Source organism: Gambusia affinis, linkage group LG12 (genome assembly GCF_019740435.1).
Source record: "Gambusia affinis linkage group LG12, SWU_Gaff_1.0, whole genome shotgun sequence".
NCBI lineage: Eukaryota > Metazoa > Chordata > Actinopteri > Cyprinodontiformes > Poeciliidae > Gambusia > Gambusia affinis.
The window spans coordinates 21,489,222-21,511,898 of record NC_057879.1 but is presented as its reverse complement, the minus strand read 5'-3'; the positions used below and the strand labels follow the sequence as shown (position 1 = coordinate 21,511,898).

Genomic DNA, 22,677 nt, shown 5'->3' with positions numbered 1-22,677 from the left:
AAATAAATAAATAAATAAAACATCCAGAGCAGAGGATGGAGCTTTTGTTGCAGTAAAGGTTTCCAGACAGTAGGTGGAGATGTTTTCTCTCTAATGCCAGCCTCCCTTGTATTCAGCATGTGGTTGGGGGAACTTACAGACAGTGGACGACAGTGCGTCCCTCTCCGCCGTCGTACTCCTCCTGCCACTTGTCCACCTGCCGGATGAGCTTGAGGAAGGAGCGCTTGGACATGGGCGTGTCTCTGTACATGGGCCAGCCCAGGAACTGGAACTGCTGCACCATCCGGTAGCCATCCTGAGGCTGGTGGGCCAAGACAAACCAGTTATCTCTGGTTACCACGCATATATGGGTTAATGGTACGATGCAATTCTGGTGTAAAAACTCTAGGTGGAGCTACAGCTGACAGAGAGATAAAGAAGAGATGATGCTGCAGACAGGAAGATGGAGGGTGATGGATGAGCTGCTGCTGGAGACAGATGTCTGACCGTATCGATCAATAACTCCTGTCAGTGATCATATGCGATTAGACTGTCTGGTGCTTTACATGTCGCTGCCTCAGACAGTCGCAGCGCATTAATAAAATGAAGAACCATCGACTGGATCAAGAGCTTACTCAGGTGAGCCCAGGTCAAACCAGCATGGGACTCAGAGGGTTAAACTGTTAGATTAGTAAACCTGCTGGAGTCTCGTCGGGTGTTTTGTAACTCCTGACATGTTTAGGTTTTGATATTTTCTCATTTGTTTCTTGAATTTAACCTCCATAAGATAAACAAAAGATGTTCTGAATGATTGGAATGGAACAAAACAAAACAAAAAACCCACAAAGGAGCAGACTGTGAATGAAAGTCAGATCTGAATAACAAACATTAATGTCCGGGTTAAAAACACAAAGAGAAATGGAAGAGAATAGATGGATGGATGAATGAATGGATGGATGAACCAATGGATGGATGAATGAATAGAAGAACCAAGGGACACAAAGATTAATGGATAGATGGATGGAGGGATGAAGAGAGAAATGTCCAAATAAATAATTTTTGAAAGAAAAATTAATTCATAAAACAGACATTAAGCTTCACATGAATCTATTAGGTGAAAACAAATCAGCTGAACAAGATGATCTACAGAAATTTATATCTAAAAATAGGTAAACCACCTTAGTTGTTGCTTTTTTTACTTAAAAACATTACTAATTATCAAACATTTCTTCTAAAAAAATATTAGTTTTTTTTAGATCTGATGCAGGAAATCTTTAAGTGTCCCCATGAACTGGTGTGAAACTCTGATTTGGTCTTTTCTTAAGAGCAGGTGGAAAGTTATCAAGCTGTCCTAAAGATCTCTGGCAATCACTCCTCGGTCCAATCAGTGGTGCAGGAGCGGGGTAAAAAAAATGAGTCTGCCTCTGCACAGCTTGAACGGACAGGTCCGGGTGTGTGTGTGTGAGGTGAGTGGTGACAGGAGAAAATGGCCGTCATATTCTCTGCTGGGAAGACAAACAAACGCCTGCGCACCCGAGCCGCGTTGTAAATCCGAAATATTCTGCTGATGATGTCTTCCTCCAAGTCAGCGGAGACGAACTCCACCTGGATGGGTCCGTGGCGGTGGACTCCGTTCTCAGGCCAGTACTGTGGACACAGCTAAACACAACGGACACATTCAGACGGAAAGAGATGCAGACAAGTCAACACACAGGCAGAGAAAACAAAGCAAAAACAAAAACAGGGATGATTTATTAGTTTCAGGTTCAAAGTCAGTGGAAGTGATTTTTATCTCCTAATATGTTATAAAAGAAAACAGAAAACGCCAGGAGAGGCCATGAATTCAATAAAAGCAAAGTGTTTTTACTGAAATACAAGAAAGAAAGGACGTTAATACTCGTATACTTCAGCTTTTAACTAATCAACACGCTCTTAGTTTGTCATTTCTGAGTAATGCATCAAAAAAACCTTGAGTCATTCATTTCCTTCTTTAGAAAAACATATTGATTTTTGAAGCTGGTTTAACTGGTAATAAAAGCTAAATTTCAGTTTAAACGATCAAGTTGCCTCTTCAAAGAAGCATCAGTTAACATCTAAATGTTTAATAAACACAAACATTCCCTCCCATCCATCCATCCATCCATCCATCCATCCATCCATCCATCCATCCATCCATCCATCCATCCATCCATCCATCCATCCATCCATCCATCCATCCATCCATCCATCCATCCATCCATCCATCCATCCATCCATCCATCCATCCATCCATCCATCCATCCATCCATCCATCCATCCATCCATCCATCCATCCATCCATCCATCCATCCATCCATCCATCCATCCATCCATCCATCCATCCATCCATCCATCCATCCATCCATCCATCCATCCATCCATCCATCCATCCATCCATCCATCCATCCATCCATCCATCCATCCATCCATCCATCCATCCATCCATCCATCCATCCATCCATCCATCCATCCATCCATCCATCCATCCATCCATCCATCCATCCATCGCTACATTTTGCCATTCCTTGAGAAAACAGCTATGGTTTCAGGCAGATGCTGACCCTCTCTTCCAGTAGAAAACCAGGAACTAAAAATTGGAACAGTGGACACCAAACGTCAGCAGAACCAAATCATCTCCAAAGAGTTTCAGAACCAGAAACCCTGCCCTGTCCAACTATGCCTCCAGATCCGTAAGCAGTATTGGTGACCAACGGCAACCATGCTGGAGTCTCACATGCAGGATCAAGCTCAACTTTGGGTTGACAATATAAACCAATCCAAATGAGCTGCTGCTGGCCACGCCCGCCATCTCAACATTTACATTCACACTTCAAAATGGCTGCGTAATTATACAACTGCACATCTTGGAAAAGCAGAGGTAGAACCTCCTGCACAACAAACAGGAATGCAGTAAGTGGTTTCTGGATGGTAAGTCAACAACAGACCACTTGTTTTTTCCAGCAGCCATTGTACAGCGCATGGGGTTGCTAGGTAACGGGGCAGTGCCTATTGATTGGCTCAACAATTGGAAGGATTTTAAAACGGCTAATTTTCCAGACACCAAAAAAATAATAACATTAACTCATCACCTAAAACTGTGTTTTTAGAAGCAGTTGAGACCCAAAAGGAAGTAAAAGACATGCAAAATGTGAATTTTGCATAATAGGTCCCATATACAGGCCTCCTCCTTCAGATAAAAAATATAAACAGTAATAAACATTGTCATCTTTCAAGATGGATTTCTTCCCCCAGTCAACTCCAACTACTTTGAATGTGCTGAATAAACATGTAGATGTATTTGTTTTTTTTACTACAGTCTACTACAGATTAGGAGTATTACAGAAACCATACACATATGAAGTGCACAACTAAGCAATCAGTTCATATCACTGTCTCTTTTATAGTCCTTTATCTGGTTACATATTTGTGTGCAACACACATATTCATGTTCCTAGGCAGAGCAGGGCTTCTCACATAAAATCTGTTAACGCAGCACCTTCACACATCAAAGTGTGAACTCGTTTATTTGTCTCTAAATTATAAATGTCGTGAAATTATGGGTAATTTTTTCCTTTTTATCTAATTTACTGCTTTTTCTTAATCGTTGCTGCATTAACGGTGGCTTTCCAAATTTTAGACGTTTGGACGTTCCCTGTAGTTCTCGCAAGAGTTGGAAACAGGGTCATGCAAAAATAAACTTGTGAAGTTTGCTAAAAGCTTCAATTGGAAATGTGTGTTCCAGTCAGAAAAGGAAATGTTTGAGTATTTTGTTGGGTTTGGTGTGAGAAAAAGGATGAATAAGTGAAAATATAACTTAATTGTTAAGTGGAGGAAATGTGCTTCATTTTCAAAGGCTATAAAGTCAAAAAGAGAAGAAGAAATGAAAGACACCAGGGGGGCAACAAAAGGAATCAATAAATGGAACAAGGAGGAATTGAGGGGAGGAAGGGCACAAAAACAGAAATTAAAAGAATAATGATGAGGGAGAAATGATAAAATAGAGCAAGGAGAAAAGAATCATACAACAAAGGAATATAGGTACAGAAAACGGAAGGACACAAGGAAGTTAGGAAGGGAATTAAAGCAAGAAAGGAATAATGAAGAGAAGAAGGACAAATGGAAGTAAATTTTAAATTTTTTTGAATTCACTATACATCTTGTGGAAAAGTTTCCTCTATGTTAGTTTTGTCTTATTTCAGGTGTTACAAGTTATTTACACTAAAAACTTGGCGCAAATACTTGGTAGGATTTTGTGTTTTTGCAGTGCAACTCCTCCATGGTCACTCAGATCTCTGAAAAATTACACAAAGAATGAAGGACAGCATGAAGGACAAAACATTTGGACAATGGAATAAGATATAAAGTTTTTAAAAACAAAAATTACTCCCTACGATTACCTTTTCTTTCCATAGTTGTTGAAAATGCTAATATCAAATTCTAGACAAATTCCACTCATTGGAGAATTGTTGAATGGTCTGGCATCAACTTGCAGTCGTTTAATGCAATCGATTATTTGCTAAGTCATAAAAAGCATCAATACTTTTATTTAAAAATGCAATAAATGATAAAAGAATAGGCTCAAAAACAAGGTTATTCCACAGTGCTGCTGACTAACAACGGAGCTGGCAGCCGAACAGAGACGTCAACCCCTGAGGGACAGCTTCAAAAGAACAGCAAAGTCTCGCCAATTTCTGCCCAGCAGGTGAGGACACGCGGTTGAGAACACACACCTGTGGAGCTGCACCGCCGGCCTCACAGCGCTAAATCAGAGCACACACAGATGGACACTCCTTCCTGCAGAGTCACACAGTCACCAACAAACAGCTACACTACCTCAAAGAATTCAAATTAACAGGACAGAAAACGTGCACAGAGTCAAGCATACAATTAGCCATCAACTCCTCTACTGCAGCAAAAGTGCAAACACACATGCAGTTTGTGCAGCAGCTTAAGCTCCGCTTTCAAGCTTCCTCTGAGAGCCAGTCAAAAATTGACAAATCTAACAGATGCAAAAACAAAGATGTTGATGTGAGGGAAAGGAAAGCTCCAGCTCTCTCTCGTTCATCTGCACGTCCTCCTTCCATTCCCACCTGTGCTCCTTTCTTGGCTGCCTGACGGGCCGGCTACAGTGAGAATATTGAATGAAAGGCCTTTTCTACCCAGTCAGTCAGTCAGTCACCCAGGGAAAGGGGATTTGGGTGGAGGGGAAGCAGCCCGGCTTCAGGCTTTGATCCCCGGGTGTTATGACAGAGCCTCGGGCTGAGAAATCTGGAGATCCTCTTCCACAGGCCTGTTTCCGCTTTCATGGCATCCTCTTGGCTGCATCTCCCATATTTCAAACACACGCTGCATCCATACTGTGTCTAAAAAAGTACGAGTGTTGTTTTCCCAGATCTTATACACACTGGTAATGAAAAAAAACCAACACTTTGTGTGTGAGACTTGCAATGTTTCCTCGTTTTGAGCACACGGTCTGGGTTACCTGTGCTGGGTCCACGTCGTTGAGCATCACTATGGATGTGCAGTGGTAGTCCAGCACCAACCTCCAAAAGTCCTTCACTGTGTTTGGCAGTGGGTGTTGGGTCACTATGAACGCAGACGGCTGCTTGTAGGACTGGAGGAGCAGAAACAGAGAAGGAAAAGCGAGATTTCAAAGAATGATACAGCAGTGTCTCTCAAACTGCGGTCCCCAGACTGCTGGTGGTCTGCAGGCGCCCCCTAGTGGTCTGCAAGGAAGTGACCAATTATTTTACTGTGACGCATGACGCCGCAGCTAGCATACCAAAGGATTGTTTAAAATGATAAAGGATAAGTGGCTTAAAAATGGATCATTCAACAGAAAAACTTAAGAAACAGGTGGAAGGAAAACAACTGATATGTTGGGAGGAAGCTAAGTCATACGCAGTGAGAGTATTGATGCGTCTTTAGCTAACAAATGTGATTCTTTTGAATTCTGTGCTGTTAAAAGAGTTGTTAGTGAATCGTTAGTGAGAACTGTTCTTTGTTTTTCCCGACTTTGTTTGCTATTGCTCTGCTCACATGTCCTTAATTTTATTTAATTGAAAATGATTTAATCACAAACAATTGTTAGAAATGGGGGGATAACATTTAGAATTGTGCAGAGGAAGGTTTCTGTTTAAACTCAAGTTTAATTTTCTCTTTTTATGTTTCTAAATTACAAATAGCTGTAATTTATATGTTAATGCGCAACACAACTTCTTTTTGATTTCATTGCTTCACATAATTGGAAAGTTTAAAATCCAAATTTTCAGAATCTGTAAATAACTCAAAACAAACCCAATAAGTTAAGTGGTCCTCATCCTACAAGTTTAAGAAACACTGTTATAAAGGTTTGTAATGGAAATTTCTTCTCTGCTGACAATATATTTGTAAAAATGTTCTTCTAACATGAGAGCATGTTTAACATCTAACTCAGTAATGCCTCCTATAACAATAGGGAGACTGAAAGAGAGGACAAAAATATTGATTTTTAGAAAACTAGTTTTTTGTTTTTTTTCACGTATGAGAACAATGTTTCATGACTTAAAAAAAACTAGCACTTTTTTATTAATATTAAGGAATTATTTACTTTAAAAAAGTTCCTACTTGTTCCTACTGAAAAATTACTTGTAAGTTAATTTCAAATATCATAAGATATTTGCATTAGAAACTAAAACATTTGTTATGAATTTGAATTTTTTTCTGGATCTAATATGTGACATAGGCCCTTTAATAAGAACAAGTGGTAATAATAAGAAAATTGCCTCTGTTCTAATTTGTTCCACTTAACCTCACACTTTGTTCCTTTTGAGTTTTTACATCTCTGACGTGGATAAAACGACGGAGCCACGTCCGTGTTTGACTCTTACGTCCATCAGCGCGGCGTTGATGTAGTTGGAGCTCTCTCCGTCGATGGTGATCAGAAAGGGCAGGCAGCGGTCCGGCGGCAGGACGTCCATGCAGCGGTTCTTCTCGTGGTTCCGGGGCAGCAGGGCGATGCTGCAGTCCTCCACCCGCAGCGTGGGTGTCACCATGTTCAGAGTCTGTCGCATGGAGGCAGATTACATGCTGTCATATCGACGCAGGAAGGTAGGCGCTTGGGTTGTGAGTGTGCTAATTATCTCCCACTATGGTAATTAACAGTGCAATTCTTTAATCAGTTCCATTAGCGACTGCTCTGACTCCCCTGATGTTACTGTGATGAAACTTAGGAGGGATGATGCGTCTCATATAACGCTCATTGGCCCAAGAGGGGGTGATACTATTACAGATTAATGCATTTCTGCTCCTGATTGGCCCAGAGGGGGGTTGTGCCTTTCATCAAGAGAGAACATGTTTACTATTGTTTGTCCTGCATTTGAGATGAAGCTTTATGAGGGATCTGCACACACTCAGCTCTCACCCTGAACTCCTCTTTAATGGGGCTGGAGTTGGTCTGCGGGTCCAGGCGGATCATGTCGTAGTAGACGGACCGGAGCTGGCTGGCGGGGATGGTGGTGTCCCCACAGAGACATGCCTCCAAAATGGCATCATGGATAAAGACATACTGCTCCTGAAAAAAACAGCATCCTCATTGCGCATCTGTCAGACATCTTAGTCAAGTCAAGTTTATTTGTATGGCACATTTCAGCAGCAAAAACATCAAGTAGTCACCAAACATGAAGCAAGCAATAAACATCACACTTAGTCAAATGCCAAATCATCAAGCAAAGACACGTGGAACAGGTTGATCAGTGTTCAACTTACTACTAATCAGAGGCAGCGCTAAACAAATGGTTTAAAAGAAATCAGTGTTTCAGCCATTTTGCAGTTTTATGGAAGTTTGCTGCAGATTTGTGGTGTGTAGAAGCTGACTAGCAATATTTTAAAGTCTATTCTCAGAGCTAAAGGGAGGATTGCAATAACTTTAAAACTGGGGCGATGTAAATACAAAGAATAGTGGACGCAATGGGAACTGTTCAAAACAACAGACAGCGAAAAAATATAGAGAAAAAATGGACAAACTGGAACGGACAAAAAACGTTGTAGAAAAATAGCTCCCAAGCAAAAGTTTATTTTATTTTATGTTGAATGTGAATTGCTCAAATAGGTTTTATATGTAAAGAAATGTGGAAAATGCCAATAAAAATATATAATATATATATAAAAAAAAAACCGGGATGATGTGCTCCATCTTTCTGGTTTTAGTGATAATGCGACTAGCAGCGTTCTGTTTTATTTCTTTCAGGCAGACCTGTGAAGACACTGTAATTAATGAGATTAAAGACATTGGTCTTCTAATCCTGGAAATGTTTCAGATGATAAAAGGCCGACTTTGTAACTGTGTTTATACGTCTTTGAATGTTCAGGTCAGAGTCCACCAGTACACCCAGTTTTTAGCCTGATCACTGGTTTCTGGTTGTAATAACTGAAGCTGTGGGTCTAAAGATAATAACTTTAGTTATGTTTGTGTTTCTTAGACCTCAATGACACAAAAATATGAGAATTTTGTTTTCACCAGCAGCAAAACCATCCGTGACGAGGGTCTGCTGCGCTTTAGCAAGAGGATTTCAGTGACCTTTAACATGTTTTTGTTTTAGCCCTTTGGCATTTTTTCCCAGCTAATATTTGACATTGTTTATGCTGAAAGGTTACGTTACATATTTTAACATATATTTTTGCTGAAAGGTTGATTTAAATCCTTTCTGGGACTAAAAAACAGTAAATATTCTCTGAAATTGACCTTTTTCTAAAATGTAACCCAACTTTTGCACAGATTGTTATGATTTGGTAATATTGCAACGTTGCAAAAGCAGATGCATTTGAACATGATTTTATGTGACAGATAAAGTGGTGCATGCTTGTGAAGGAGGAGGAAATTGTTGCAAATGTTATTCCAGAAACATACAAATGAAACCCATCTCTCATCCCTTTTATTCTGAAACTCCGAAATAAAATCAAAATACATGATGACACAAAGATAATACATTTATATGCATGTTTTGCTTTTTTAATTTGAAATCCACATGCTAGTTTGATAGCACTCCAAATTTATGTGCTACTTTGTGTTGATCGTGTCGTAAAATACATAAAGGTTTGTGGTTTTGATGTGATGAAATGTGAAATGGCTCCAGAGGTATGAATATTTCTGCATGCCTCTGTGAATAAGCATGAAATCTGGACAATGAAAGCAGCTCTCATGCCGACCGAAGCAGGAAATTACAGCAGATTTCCTCCTCCTGGAGTCAATCACTCAAGCGCTGGAGACGATGACACAGCTTGAAGCTTGATGCAAATCTATTCTGAAGTGACATTTTCAGCTGACACTTCCTTGTCACTTTGTTCCAAAATCCGCACTCAAACTCAGGGGTCACTGATTTACACGTACAAACAGAAAAAGCCGTTTGCTATCTGTCCAGAACCCGAAGCGAACTGTCGACTGAGAGCCTGCGGCGCCCTGGGCCGGGTCAGTAGGTCAGATGTTTATCAATTTACAGGTTGATGGATCCTATCTGAGCTCATAAAGTATTAAAGATGTCGCATTACATTTTCATGGGCGAATTAAACCGCGGTGGAGTGTTTGTGTCTGGCTGCAGGCGCAGGAGCCGAGCCAATGAGCCTGAACACCTGCGAGGGAAAACACCAGCGTACGCGCGCAGTTTGAAGGTCATTGAACTTCAGGAGAGTGACTCAACGTTTGGTCTCCGGTTGCTCAAATCCCCATTTGGACGTCAACGATGAAACATTTGCCCATTAAGTCCAATGACGCCTGTGATTTAAAGAGAATTACAGGGAAATGATGCATTCAACGACACGATGGACATCTCCAGATGGCCGGTGTTCAGGGAAGTCTGCACCGGAGAAAAGCTGGAAAACGGGCCAGGAATGTTTTCAGTCACCGATATCAACTAAATACTTTCTGTTCAAACCCTGTAAATCTCGTTATCCCAAAATGTAGTGCCAACCACTTATGCCGAGCACCCTGGGAAATTGTTCTGTGTGCAATTTAAAAAATGTCTAAGAGATGATCCATTTAAAAAAAAAAAAGGTGTTGGCGACAAATGGTTTGAAAGACAAACACAGCAGAACTCCCGTTAAATCGGATGGTTTTTGTAATGTGTTAATGAAACGTTCACATTTGAAATTTGAGCAGGTACTTTGCACTAAAGGACAAAAATTATTATGCTGGATTTTCAAACATAATTGACATAATGACTGAATGGCAAAATTATGAGAGATCTCCACTTGATCTGCTGCACTCAGCTGCAAAATTAATCACAAATAAATCACTCAAAAGAATATATGAAAGCGTTTTTTCTTTAAATTTTAAAATTCAGTTTTAGGAGTAGTTTTACAACTCCGTATGTTTTACTTGTACTCCATTAATATCATGTAATATTTCTGGATATTTGAATCACAGAGGGTAACTTCACAGAATGAAAACAAACAGTTTTAATAAAAATGAATGGAACACCTACAGTTTGTGTTAAATTGAGACTTGTTTGCATGCAGACTTTGTTGTTCTGATGTTTTGTAGTTTGTTGTGCCATTTGGTGTATGTGAATATACAAAAACACTGCTATCACTGGGAGGGATTTATGTAACATTACCTACAGTAAGTATCAGTTTCATAAGTTTCAGACAGTTTCCTGGATATGTTATTTTGTAATATGTTATTCATTTGTTTTGTTTTGTTGTTTTTTTTTTAATTTTAGTCTAACTTTTTATTTTTGTCCCACTGCAAACACACAAACTTATTCTCAATATTAGTTTCTGGTGAAAATATCATAGTATCATAGTATACAAGACAAAATTAACTTACAAGTAACTTTTCAGTAATAATTAGGAGTTTAAGTAAATAATTCCTTAATATTGATGAAATATTAAGGAATTATTGACTTAAAATCAACTGATATTTCTTGCTGAAAAATTGCTTGTAAATGAGTTTTTTCCTTATTTGAAGTGTACTAAGATCTTCGCACAAAAATACTTGGTAAGATTTTCGATTTTTGTGGTGCTGTTTAATTAAATAGTTGGTAACATTTTATTTGAAGGGGTGCATGACATTACACTGTCATAAACATGATGTAACACCTGCTGTGAACATGAAGGAGTTTTTATGAATGTTGTCATGAAGTGTCATTCAGTAAATAATGACACTTGAACCAAAGTTGTCTCGAACTGTGTGCTCCCTCACACAGCTGTAAATGTATTGCCCTTTAATTGAAACTTTTATTGCAACTAAAACAGTCGTAAACATTTATGAGGACTCCTTCGTGATCATAACAGGTGTTATGGCGTGTTTGTGACAAAGTAATGTCAGTCTTACACTAAGTCGGATGTTATAATCAATTACTCCTAAGCCTTTCTCTCTCTTTTTCTTTAATTTTTACTTTTTCTTGATTAAAAATATGTTGAAGTATGCTACTCCTGTCTGCATACGGTTTTTGGGATCTCTACCCACTTCTGCTGCTGAGGTTACTGGGAGAGCAGGTTGACCGTACCTCTGTCTGAACCATGTTGACTCTCCGCGAGCGCAGCTCCCTCACGCAGTTGTAAATGTCCACCACACCTTCCCTCTCCGCCATATCCAGCATGATGTCGATGACGATGAAGCAGCCGGTCCGACCGGCACCAGCACTGAACGCAGACAAACAAAAGAATTTTCTATCACTGCTTTAATTTCAGACAGGTCGTATGTAAACACAGCCTGTGTTTCTCCTAAATGTTCTTCCTTGAGCAGGTTAGGATAGGTCAGGATGACGTTTCTTGAGCTTCTTTCCGAATGATGATAAATCGGTGTTGGACACGCTCCCCAACTCAACATCTACACTCGCAAGTGAAAAAAAAAAATCAATCACTGACCACAGTTTGTTGCTGCGTCCATAAATGCAGGTTAAAGTTCACCATGCAGTGGAACGACACACATTTATGTATAAAATTCGATCACCTCTCACCCTATAGGTCAAAATTTAAAACGTAATTTTAAATTCTAAATCTGATGTTCCTCTGTTAAAAAAAAGAGACAAAATCTTCTGCTTTATCAAACAGAGCATTTCTGGCATCTCTGCCTTAGTGCATGTAATGAGGGGAAGGTGCACATCTGTGAATGCAGCATTGCTGCTGAGTGATATATGTACAGGAGAAACACTGCAAAGCTGTGCAACTGCACTCCATTTCTGTCACACAGTGAAAACATATGGCCAATTATAACATGAAAAATGCAACAGTGAAAAAATAAATGAACATACAGGTAAAGGCTTTTATAGCACATGACCTGCAGGTCAACATGCACTACATGGGTGTTTATCTTGTATTGTTTTTATTACTAACAGTTTAAAATGACACATATTAAAGAAACAAGTTACATATCTAAGCTTCTCTGTGTTATACTTCCTATTTGGAAATACGTTTAGGAATGTTTGTAGAGATCTGCTGCACATTAAATGGGATTCTCCCAAATATCTTTTGGTTGTTTTTGTCAAACATCGGACTGTGTAAAGTTAATTCATTCCTTTTACAACATTAATTATAGACCCATAACCAAACAAATCCTACAGATTTCTCATGTAAAAACCACAGAGTTTTCTCCAGACATCTGCTACATTTATTGTAAAATATAAAACATAAAATACATCATGACTTCATGGCAGATAGTTGCACAGTAAAAAGACTTAAAATATGGACTGTAAAAACTGGAAAGGAGGACAGAAGGAAGACAGAAAGGAAGGAACTTGAAGAGAAAAGGTAAGACGCAAGGAATGAGGACAAGCAAGAAAAAGAAAAACACAAGTAAACAAAGGAAGAAAAGAAATAGAGAAGAAAGAAAAATTTGAGATGTAGGCGGATAGTATGAAAGAAGGAAAGGGAAGATAAAAGATACAGGGACATGGACAGAAAATAGGAAGAATGGAATATAAAAATATAAAAAGTAGAAAAGACAGAAGAAAGCAAAGGAGGTTAGGAAAAGGAAGAAAGGATGTGAAATGTGAGGGTAAAAAAGAGTAGTGGAAAGAAAACATGGAAAGAAGACAGCAGGACACAAAACAGGAGAAAAATGAAGAAAGGATAGATAGGCACAATGAATGAAAGAAGAAAGGAAGGATGGAAATAGAGGGAGGGAAAGGATGAAGGAAAAAAACTATACCAGAAAGAAAGGAAGGACACATTTGAGATAATAAGAGAGGAAGTAAAGTTTGGAAATACAAATATTTTTCCGTCTTCTCCTGATTTTGTTTTCATACTTCTGCATGTGAACGCTCTATAAACTACTTCTTTTTTCAGTCTTCAAGCTTCCTCTACATTCCTCCAAACACTAAAAAATAAGATTTGCAAAGTTTGCCCAGATCTGAGTTTTCTCTTTCCTTCTAAAAACTGAACAAAAACCTGACAAAAAAAAAAAGAAAAAGGAGTTTGGTACCACAGCAGCAGAAACAAAGAGCTCGGTTTCCTCACACCACACACACCTGCAGTGAACCACCATGGGCCCGGCGTTGGTCAGCGTCTTGGACTTGACCCTGCGGATGAACCCCAGCAGGCCCGTGGCGTGGTAGGGCACGCCGTGGTCCGGCCAGCCGGTGAAGTGAAACTGCCGGATCTCCCGGATCTCATGAGCGCCTCTCTGAGGAACAGAGCCATCATGTTAGACACACAAAGCGCCGGGGAGAAAAACACAGTTACACACGCTGCGAGAGGTCCTCGCAGAGCAAATACAGCAGTGAATTAAATGCAAACACAAACGACAAGGAGGTAAGAGAAGGAAGGATGAAAACACTTTCCAATATCTATCAGCAAACAGTATCATCCAAAGGGAATGCAGTCTTGAACCTTAAGCATTTCTGTGTCGCGCCTCTCAGATTCCAGGGAGCAACTCTGACTACCTGGATGCTGTGGATGCATTTAAAAACCTGACTCTCAGCACGCTGCAGCTCCTCACAGTGTGACTGTAACCCAAACTGCTGTTTGTGCCTCTGCAGTAACTAACCAACATCTGAAGGGAGAGCTAATTATTCGAGAGGATTCCCGCCGGAAAACCTTTTGTTTAATTCTGAGAGCGTTGAAGAACCGGCTGCTTCTTTCAATTACATCGGTTTACTTTGATTGTTCTGTTTTAGTTTGGATCTACACACACGTATGTGTAAAGAGGAACAATATGGATATTGAACTTACATAAAACTCTTCAAATGATCATATAAACATATGATTATTGTTGATCACTACTTTATTAAATTATCTATAGACGCTATTTTGTTGTTTGTTGAAATTTAAAAGGAATAATGATTGCTCATCGATTGTAAATAAAATTAGATGGATACTATTTTGATGGGGTTTAGTTTTACTAACGGCTGAAGCTCAGTCAGACTGGATGGTGGAAGTTTCTCCACAGATTTTCAACTGTATTTCTACTTTGACTAGGCCATCTTAACACATGAATAATCTTATCTTTTTACAGGACTTTGGGCAAGCTTGCTGTTTTTAAATGTGCTTTACAAGTAAACTGGATTTGGATACTTTTCAATCTCAACTATTCCACTGCAACTCAGGTTAATTGTTCAAAGTGTCCACTGTCCATATTTTAGGCAATAAAATGTTTACTTTCTAATTTGAAAAAGGAATTGAATTATCTGTTAATTTGGATCTCTTAATGCAGTTCTAATAATGTGTGTAAAAAAAACCCCATGAAAAATTACATTAAAAATCTGCAGAACGTGCACATTGTTAAATTAATCATCAGAATTATAACTAAAATAATCCTTAGTCTTCAAGCAGGATAAAATGTTTAAGGTGTATTAATCGTTTCACAAAAGTATTATCAGATTAAGTGGCACACCGTTTCTGAGGCCTTGATAAGCTGCTGATAAAAGTCAAAGCTTAATCACTTTTCTGCGTCCTTCAGAGCACAGAAGAAGTTTTGAAATCCCTCTTGACATATAATTTATTCTGCTGCATCACTTAGAGGCACAAAAACCTAAGTGTTTGTAATTTCCTGCTGTATGAAAGGTTAAATATACTCGAAATGAGGTGAAAGCCAAACATAAGCCTACCTTCTCCACAGCGAAGGTTCTGATGACGTACTCTGAAAGCAGCTCGGTTTCTATCAGTGTCACCTTGATGTCTCTGTAGATTTCTGTGTCGTCGGGCCAGTACTTGCAGCACTTCACCTGAGGGCCAGAAAACAAACTTTTTTTTTACACCAAACATTATCTCGTTTATGCTAACGTCGCTTTAAACCGGCACACAGCCGTCATTTTTTCCCCTCATCCCGCAATAAAGATTGTCACATAGCATTACCTCCAATTTGCCACCCGATATTTCACTTTCTGAGCCATTTCTTTCAAATCAAAATGAGATTTGCTTCATATTAGTTTCGTCCCCCGGTCAAGGACCCGCTGTTAATGGGTATCTTATGTATCAGCGGAGGGTTCATTCGCACGTTATTGCTTTTTCATTCTCACGTCGATAACGTGAAAATGACTCTAAAGGTGGATTTCATGCAAAGCTGCAGGAGAACAAAGAAGTCCTCAAGGGAATCTAACATGTCTCCCTCTTGATTTCCAGTGTGTAAAAAATAGGACAAAAACAGAGAAAAAAAAAAAGTACAGAGAGGAGGTATAATGACAATCCAGTAATGACATGAAATAATAAACCCTCAGCTCTTTACAACAGATTTCCCAACAGAAATCTAAAACACCCCATCGGAAATATTACTTGCATCAGGTATCATAAGAGCGCAAAATTACCCCCCTACCACCACTTCTCCCCCCAGTTCAATTAAACTGTTGATACTGGTGGAGTACGGCTGGTAATAGAGATTGAGATCACGGAGGTATATCAGAGACTGATGATTTTTGATGAGGGATAAACGCAACGTCGGCCACAAGCAGATTTAATTTTCGTCTCTGGCATCTCTGCGCTGATTACAAATGAAATGAGATTTTGGTTTGTGGAGTGACACAGTAAGAGAGGTTTCGGGGGAGGAGGAGGATTTCAGGACCCTCTCTGTCTCTCTCTCTTTCTGTGACACCCCTGATGACTAATCCCCGATGACAATCACAAATCCACCGTCCGCTTCCAGCTAGATTGAATTAGCCAAAAGCCATTACCTTATTAGATCACTCTGAATCAGCCGCCTGGTTTGGAGGGAACTGGCCTTTGGGCTAAAGTATGCCAGATGTTCATTCGTGGGCAAACTCACAGGCGTGTGTGACTGAAAGGCCACGTCTCCTCAACTCATTTCAATAAGGTACAGCGCCTTGACAAAATACCCTCAAATATATATTTTTACATTACAACTGTAAGCTTTCATTTATTTTATTGCACTTTTTGTAACACTTTATTTGAAGGTGTGTGCATAAGACTGACATTACACCGTTATAAACCTGAGTAAACAAAGTGTGTTTTGGTAAATAATCCATCCATCCATTTTCTGTTCACCCTTGTCTCTAATGGGGTCGGGAGGGTTGCTGGTTCCTCTCCAGCTACGTTCTGGGCGAGAGGCGGGGTTCACCCTGGACAGGTCACCAGTCTGTCGCAGGGCAACACAGAAACAGACAGGACAAACAACCATTCACACACACACTCACACCTAGGGAGAATTTAGAGAGACCAGTTAACCTGACAGTCATGTTTTTGGACTGTGGGAGGAAGCCGGAGAACCCGGAGAGAACCCACCATGCACAGGGAGAACATGCAAACTCCACGCAGAAAGACCCTGGGCTGCAGCAAGGCCCTCTGCGAATCGAATCGAACCCAGGACCTTCTTGCTGCAAGGCAACAGCTCTACCGACTGCACCACTGTGCAGCCCTGTTTTGTTAAATCATGTCATCTTTAATGCAAAAATGCAGTAAAAGTGTCAACTTAGCATTGTTTGGTAAATAACTACATTCTATGCAAAGTTACATAAAACGTACATTAAAAGTCAATCAGAAGAGTCAACTTTCCACTAAGAGTGTCATTATTTACTGAAGACGTCTTTGTGTTCATCACAGGTGTTATGTCCATTTTCTGTGATTGATCAATAAGTAAATAATTCCTTAATTTTGTCAGAAAAATCTGCTAGTTCCACTGGCAGATTATTTTTACTCAGACATTTTTTCCATATATGAAACTAGTACTTAAAAATAACAATGAATTATTTAAAGGCAATTGTATTTATATAGCACATTTTCAGCAACAAGGCAATACAAAGTGCTTTACAGGAATTAAAAGGAAATACAAACAAAATAACAAACCAAAGGAAAGAGCAAATGAAGTAAAATAATCTAGTGTTGATCTAAAGTATGTAAACTAGTCGCTCCTGTTCAGGGTTACTAAGTATCTCTGGTCTAATCCCCTTTCTGGGTTTGGAGAACAGGAGGCTGAAAAATAGTCAAACAATGTTGATCCAAAAGTTTCCTCTGGGCTTCTGGTCTCTGCATCTAAATAGTGCGTACTCTACAGTTTCTGATAAAATAAACTAAAGAGTGACTAATTTAATTCATTTCCTGGGTTGAAAGTGAAAACTCCACAGTTTCTAAATAATGATGGTGTAGTATTGGTCTATATAGTGAAAACTCCACACTTTCTAAATAATGATGGTGTAGTATTGGTCTATATAGTGAAAACCCCACAGTTTCTAAATAATGAGGATGTAGTATTGGTCTATATAGTGAAAACCCCACAGTTTCTAAATAATGAGTGTAGTATTGGTCTATATAGTGAAAACTCCACAGTTTCTAAATAATGAGGGTGTAGTATTGGTCTATATAGTGAAAATTCCACAGTTTCTAAAAGATGAGCTAAATTCAAGTTTGTTCTAAATCATTTTCTGGGTTAAAAGTAAGTAGTCACAGTTTCTAAAAAGTAGTAGTATAAAAGTAGTGACTGCTCCTGTTAAGTCTTTCTGGATTCTAAGTTCATAATTATTCTAATTTTGATTCCATTTCTGGGCTGGATATTATTGATCTAAATAATCTGTCTGATTATGTAATTTTTAAACATCAAATGATTGATAATTTGATCAGTTACTCTGTACTTCAGTAGAGTTTTTACTTTTACTTGAGTGAAAATATGTTCCAAGTAGGGCCACAGGTACTCTGTCCACCTCTGTTAGCTGATCATTAAGATAAATCAACTTAATATAAATCAAATAAAAGACAAACATTAAAGTTTGTAGTTTTAATGTGACAAAGCCTGTTAAAATTCAAAAGGTACGAATATTTCCACAAGGCATAAAAAGCATCATCTCATCTCCAACGGTAACCTCCAAAATCAAACCTCTCATACATCAAAGTGCGCCGTGCGCCGCCCCTGTGTGTTTGGAAGTGCCGGGACAGAAGCTACGTGCGCTCCTCTGAGCGTGTGCCAGGGCTTCCCAGAGTGCATCAGCAACTGTGCCGAGCAGATGGCCCGCTGTGATATGGCAGAATGATTTTATAGGGCCCCACTGCGGAGCCACCATCTCTGGCTGCTGCCCGCCATTGGACAAGGATCATATAACAGACGGTTCGGGGGGCCAGAGCCCCGCAGAGGGCCTTGCTGCAGCTAAGCAGGTGTGGAGAAGGTGTGGGCGGGGTGGGGTTGGGCTAAGCTACTGTAGAGGAGAAGCTTAATGAGGTACCTAGAGATGGGGCCATGAATCATTATCAGCTCCAATACATTTAAGCCCCCACCAAAAAATGCACATCAGCAAAGTGAAGGTGTGCATAACTTTAGGGTGTTTTTAGCTCAGAAGCGTTTAAAATTCTTTGAAGAAAATCCCTGGGCAGTCTAATCGTTAAGACCTTCGTTTTCTCTTGATTATAATCAACTTTACAAGGAACAAAGTGTGAGGTTAAGTGGAACAAATTAAGAACAAAGGCAATCCACCAGTTCTTGTTAAAGGCCCTACGTCTCATTTTAGAGCCAGGAAACCTACACTGCAAAAACACAAAATGATGCAAGGTATTCTTGGTTAAGTTTCCAATGCAAATATCTTAATTATGTAAAATAAGATGTCTAACTTACAAGTAACTTTTAGAGCTCGTTTTAAATCAACAAATCTTTAATATTGATGAAAAATACCAGTTATAAGTGAGATAACATAACTTATTTTTCCCCATTTTATAAGTTAATGTCATTTTTAATATGACATTTTTACTTATAGGAAAAAGTTAAAATGCTTATGGCTGGAAAATGAGAATGAACTGCTTTCTTGACAAATATGCCGGATTAATGCACTGAAAAAAATAAAACAAGTGATCCATCTTAAGTGTGTTGTATTATCTGTTCACAAGTGCTCAAATTTATTGAACTCACATAAACAAACTTTAGATTAGATTACAAGAGACAAATTAACACATTTTTCTGTTGTGGTAATCTGTGTGCAAAAGGGTGATTGACAGCGCTAAGACCCTCCTCCTGGCTCTGATTGGTTGTTTTTGATGGTGCTGTGACCTCAGGAAAAGGCAGATGAGCTGAATTTTTTCCACATATTAGATGTCTAATATTATACTGCCACAACAAAGTGACGGTTTTATATTTCTAAATTTTGGTGGGAAAATGTTTATTTAACTATTAGGAGATAAGAGTCTGGAAAGAAAAAATATGTAAAAAACTAGAAGATTCCTGAAGAAATTTAACTGGGGCCTGCCAAAGTGTGCCCGTCGGTTTGGACCCAGTGTTCTGATGCTAAGAATTAGCATCAATGCTAAAGAAAGCTGCAATGTAATCAATAGCATGTGGAGAATCACAAGAATGTTAAGTAAGCTGGACGTGCAACATTCAGTATGATAAAGTAAGTGTATTAGCTAAAATTAGCCAAAATGCTAATGTAAGCATAAATACTTTCAGTAGCATGTGGGGTATCATTAGAATGTTTACTGTCATTTACTTACTGCATAAAGTATACTAAACATGGCTAATAAGTCTGAAACATAGGTAATAGCTTATTTAAGCTAAAAGGCTAATGCTAATCCTTTGACTGCGCAAGGCACTTCCCTAACCTGAGAGAAACAGATAATGCAGAATGATATCTATCCAGAGGGGCATATTGAGGCTTTTATTTTGAAATTTGCAGTAAGCTTCATATTAAATGCCCACACTAATCCCATGTGTAGCAGTCATTGAATTAAATCAGTCATATAACGCTCAAAAAGCAATTACCTGATGTAAATATTTTCAAGTGCTTTTATTTTGAAATTTTTAGTAAGCTTAATTTCAAAGGGCTAGACTCATCCCATGTGTAACAGTGACAGGGTTAAATGAGTTATATACAGCCCATAGCAGCAAGTTGTTCTAAAGGCCAGCTCAGTCCTCCTCTGTTTTAACTGAACTACTGGTTAGAACTACAGTGATGCGTATTTGTAGTCCTAAGCAGCTCTCCCTGCTCTGGGTTTCGTTGCCATGGTAAATAATCCTCTCTGCCAGCTGTGAGTGAGACATCCAGGGGGAGACAATTCTCTGTTTGAGCCAGCCAGTTTGACCAAAAAAAGCATTGCAAACAACTCTTTCCCGTTCGGGAACCGTAATACATATTCAAAAACCGTTTGAAGCATATGAGAGGGCTATTTGTCGTCTCACATAGTCCCGCCATTCATATCTCTACCTCACTCACAGTATTAACAGCGATGATATAAAGAAGGTGTGTGCCAAGGTCTGACATTTTTCAGAAATACATGGAAGTGAATCAGTGAGATCTGTCTGCTACCCTGGCGCATGACTTTGCTCTGAAGCACCTGGAGAGAAAACTGTAAGCGCTAGATAATTTTTGAAAACATTTGACCGGAGCAGGCATGCGTATCAATGTCATGACCGAGTTTCATACCAGTCATGCAATATTTGTGAGCGTGAGGGCGAGTTAAAAAATGATTTGGGGTCAAAATGTCACTCTGACTCTCACTCTAGCGGAGCGGCCTTCACACTCTGATTTTTCCAAAAATCAAAAACTTTGGGTCGCTTAGAAAGAAGATGTGGACAAACCATAATACATATTGACGTGCAGTCTTACAAAGCAGTGACTGACTTGCTTTGTAAGTCAGTCACTGCTCTCCTTATGCATTGCTATGGGCAGGCCCCAATTAATAATACCTACATTTCTGAGTTTCATACGGCAACAGCGGGGTTATGGATGGCATGTAGAAAAATAATCCTTTTGCCTTCCAGCGTTGTCCGCAAAATTTCCTTATATAAACAATAACTTGCAGGTGGTCTACATTTGTAAATATGATTATGATTAAGTCAGTGCAAGTTACTTTTATATATATCTAGATCTATATAGATCTAGATATCTATCTATCTATCTATATAGATATATCTATATATAGATTTATATATTTATAGAGAGCGAGAAAGATAGATATCTATCTATACAGACATCTATCTGTGTGTGTATATATATATATAGATATATATATATCTATCTATCTATATAGATAGATCTATCTATATAGATAGATCTATATATAGATTTATATATTTATAGAGAGCGAGAAAGATAGATATCTATCTATACAGACATCTATCTGTGTATATCTAAATCTATATAGATGATATATATCATCTATATAGATTTAGATATATAGATGATATCTATCATCTATATATATATATATATACACAGATAGATGTCTGTATAGATAGATATCTATCTTTCTATATATAGATCTATCTATATAGATAGATCTATATATAGATTTATATATTTATAGAGAGCGAGAAAGATAGATATCTATCTATACAGACATCTATCTGTGTGTGTATATATATATATATATATATATATAGATGATATATATCTATACAGATAGATTTAGATATAGATAGATATATCTTGACCACAAAGATAAATATTTTTCAAATTTTGTCCTAATTTGTATAAGTTTATATTTCTAAAAGTCTGTTTTTGTTCCAAGTTGTTTACATTTTCTTTTTCCAAATCTCCCTTTAATGAATAAATGAGATTTTCTTATTTTCTGTTTAGAATTAGAATTAAAACTCTAACAGTGGATGAACATGAGTGCTGATGCTGTTGAATGTGGGGGAAGCCGGAGCACCCGGAGTGAACCCACAGCTACACAGGGAGACGTTCCCCACTGTGCAGTCCTGGCTTTTTAATATTGAAATGTCCAATTAACAACAACAGCAGCTCTTTCTAAATTATCGCCGATCACCTAGCCCACACCTGGCCCCACCGCCCTTTTAAATCTGATATACTGAAGACATGAAGTCTACGCTGGATGGACTTTACATCTGTTTTTGAACTTGCGCAGAGATTTTGGAGATAAAGCCTTTTTCAAACGCTTCCACAGTGACATCTTATTCATGGGGATCTCTTCTTCTTCAGAGACAATGATGTGCTCCACTGGATCTTCAGCTGCTTCCTGAGCTGTTTGGATTACTTCTTCCTTTAATGTACCGTTTACCTGTGGAGGGGATGTTCTTGGTGTTTCCATTAGACCACCCTCTGATTCTGTGGAAACTACAGGAACTTTACCCATTACATCTTCTGAACCTTTGCAAGATTCTGTCTCAATTTCCTCAAAAGCTGTCTGGGGGATCTCCGGTATAATTTCTAAATCTGTTTTTGGTGTCTTGGTGTTTTGGACCAAGTTTTGTTCTGTCTCTATCGGGTTTCCAGTTTCCAGTTCAGCTTTCACTGCCATCTTTCTCGTTTTCTTACATCTAGATTTCTTTGATGTCTTTTTCTGATCTTCCTGGTCTCCATTTTGTTGGGTTGTTGAGAC

At 38.8% G+C, this 22,677-nt stretch overlaps 1 protein-coding gene across 7 annotated transcripts in view; it reads right to left on the bottom strand.

The window, feature by feature from the left end:
- The window catches only part of LOC122840863 (receptor-type tyrosine-protein phosphatase mu-like), a 205,059-nt gene that overhangs the window by 2,541 nt on the left and 179,841 nt on the right, over nucleotides 1-22,677 (bottom strand). For all 7 annotated transcript variants that reach the window (XM_044133617.1, XM_044133618.1, XM_044133619.1 and 4 more), the window contains 8 exons: nucleotides 15,021-15,137; nucleotides 13,443-13,597; nucleotides 11,481-11,616; nucleotides 7,400-7,549; nucleotides 6,867-7,040; nucleotides 5,480-5,611; nucleotides 1,513-1,638; nucleotides 138-301 (listed from right to left, as the gene is read on the bottom strand). In XM_044133617.1, the coding sequence (XP_043989552.1) occupies nucleotides 138-301; nucleotides 1,513-1,638; nucleotides 5,480-5,611; nucleotides 6,867-7,040; nucleotides 7,400-7,549; nucleotides 11,481-11,616; nucleotides 13,443-13,597; nucleotides 15,021-15,137 (1,154 nt within the window). The remainder of the gene's footprint in view (nucleotides 1-137; nucleotides 302-1,512; nucleotides 1,639-5,479; nucleotides 5,612-6,866; nucleotides 7,041-7,399; nucleotides 7,550-11,480; nucleotides 11,617-13,442; nucleotides 13,598-15,020; nucleotides 15,138-22,677) is intronic.